The 2,151-nt window shown below is 59.3% G+C and overlaps 1 protein-coding gene and 2 gene segments (V, D, J or C); 1 reads left to right on the top strand and 2 right to left on the bottom strand.

Moving 5' to 3' along the window:
• Positions 1–8: 8 nt before the first annotated feature.
• LOC113942217 (immunoglobulin delta heavy chain-like) lies at positions 9–1,044 on the bottom strand (the record flags this gene model as incomplete). Its single annotated transcript, XM_027633352.1, has 2 exons — positions 9–223; positions 614–1,044. Coding segments are annotated over 2 exons (646 nt in total), but the record flags the coding sequence as incomplete, so codon positions are not given.
• Positions 1,045–1,046: 2 nt separating this feature from the next.
• Positions 1,047–1,337, top strand: LOC113942214 (the record flags this gene model as incomplete). The annotated part of the segment is given in 1 exon segment: positions 1,047–1,337. A coding segment is annotated over 1 exon segment (291 nt), but the record flags the coding sequence as incomplete, so codon positions are not given.
• Positions 1,338–1,560: 223 nt separating this feature from the next.
• On the bottom strand, positions 1,561–2,057 carry LOC113942216 (the record flags this gene model as incomplete). The annotated part of the segment is given in 1 exon segment: positions 1,561–2,057. A coding segment is annotated over 1 exon segment (497 nt), but the record flags the coding sequence as incomplete, so codon positions are not given.
• Between the last annotated feature and the right edge of the window lie 94 nt (positions 2,058–2,151).

Below are 2,151 nucleotides of genomic sequence, written 5' to 3' on the forward strand. Positions count from 1 at the left end.
TTTGGCGCAGAAATAGGTGGCGGAATCCTCCTCCTTGAGGTCGTTCATCTGCAGCGTCACCGTGCCCTGCCCGTTGTCCCTGGCGATGGTGAACCGACCCTTCACCGATGGCGCGTAGTCGGTGGCATCACCAGTGTTGGTGATCCCAGCGACGTATTCCAACCCCTTCCCGGGGCTCTGGCGCATCCAGCCCATTCCGTAGCTGGCGAAGGTCAAGACCCACCTGGGAGGGCCCAAATCTAAATCTTATTACCCCAAAACATGCAAAAGGTCAAGATTGGCATCAACGGTTGAGATTTGGGGTCAATGGTTGAGCTTTGGGTCAGCGGTTGAGATTTGGGTCAACGGTTGAGATTTGGGGTCAATGGTTGGGATTTGGGGTCAACAGTTGGGATTTGGGGTCGATGGTTGGGAGTTGGGGTCAATGGTTGAGATTTGGGGTCAACGGTTGAGATTTGGGGTCAACGGTCGAAATTTGAGTCAAATGTTGAGATTTGGGATCAACGGTCGAGCTTTGAGGGACCAAGTTGAGCTCAGGGGTCCAAATCATTGGGATTTTGGGGCAAAGAGTTGGGGTTTGGGGCCCAAGGTAGAGAATTGGGGCAAAACCAGCCCAAGGTCGGGACCAACGACGGAGAGCTGGGTGCGAAGGGTGGAGGTTTGGGGGGGAGGGTCTGGGCTTTGGGGACAGGTGGGGACCCCAACAAGGGGGTCGATATCATCAGCCAAGCTAGCACCGCTATCAGCACTTTTGGCACAGAAATAGGTGGCGGAATCCTCCTCCTTGAGGTCGTTCATCTGCAGCGTCACCGTGCCCTGCCCGTCGTCCCTGGCGATGGTGAACCGGCCCTTCACCGCCGGCGCGTATCTGGTGGTGCCACCAGTGCTGCTGATACTGGCGACGTATTCCAGCCCCTTCCCGGGGCTCTGGCGCATCCAGCCCATTCCGTAGTCGCCGAAGGTGAAGCCGGAGGTGCGGCAGAGGAGCCGCAGGGACTCCCCCGGGGCCTTGAGGTCGCCCCCGGACTCCACCGGGGTCACGGTCCCTCGGTTTCACCTTCGGCAGCTACGACATGAACTGGGTGCGCCAGAGCCCCGGGAAGGGGCTGGAATGGGTCGCTGGGATCACCAACACTGGTGGTAGCACCGGCTACGCGCCGTCGGTGCAGGGCCGGTTCACCATCGCCAGGGACAACGGGCAGGGCACGGTGACGCTGCAGATGAACGACCTCAAGGAGGAGGATTCCGCCACCTATTTCTGCGCCAAACGTTACAATGCTGGTGCTGGCTGGGGTGCTGCTGGTATCCAACCTTTGGCCCCAAATCTCAACCGCTGAGCCAAACCCATTCATCCAAAGCCAGCGTTGCCCAAGGTTTTTTGGGAAAGGGTTGAGATTTGGGGCCGGGGGCCGAGATTTGGTGTCGACGGTTGAGATTTTGAGTTGACGTTTGCGATTTGGGGTCAATGGTCAAAATTCGTGGTCAACGACCGAGATTTCAGGTCAAGGGTCAATATTTGGGTCAACGACCGAGATTTCAGGTCAAGGGTTGACGTTTGGGTCAACGGTTGAGATTTCCAATCAACAGTTGAACGTTGGGGTGAACGACTGAGATTTGGGGCAGAGAGTTGGGGTTTGGGGCCAAAGGTTGAGAACTGGGGGCAAAACCACCCCGAGGTCGGGACCGACGACCGAGAGCTGGGTGCGAAGGGTGGAGGTTTTGGGGGAGGGTCTGGGGACATGAGGGGACCCCGCCAAGGGCGTCGATACCATGAGCACCACCATAACCGCCAGCATTAGCACGTTTGGCGCAGAAATAGGTGGCGGAATCCTCCTCCTTGAGGTCGTTCATCTGCAGCGTCACCGTGCCCTGCCCGTCGTCCCTGGTGATGGTGAACCGACCCTTCACCGACGGCGCGTAGACGGTGTAACCACCATTGTAGTTGATCCCAGCGACCCATTCCAGCCCCTTCCCGGGGCTCTGGCGCACCCAGTTCATGGCGTAGCTGGCGAAGGTGAAACCGAGGGACCGTGACCCCGGTGGAGTCCGGGGGCGACCTCAAGGCCCCGGGGGAGTCCCTGCGGCTCCTCTGCCGCGCCTCCGGCTTCACCTTCGCCAGCTACGGAATGGGCTGGATGCGCCAGAGCCCCG

This window comes from Corapipo altera, unplaced genomic scaffold, assembly GCF_003945725.1.
Source record: "Corapipo altera isolate COAL_440 unplaced genomic scaffold, ASM394572v1 56011, whole genome shotgun sequence".
In the NCBI taxonomy this organism is placed as follows: domain Eukaryota; kingdom Metazoa; phylum Chordata; class Aves; order Passeriformes; family Pipridae; genus Corapipo; species Corapipo altera.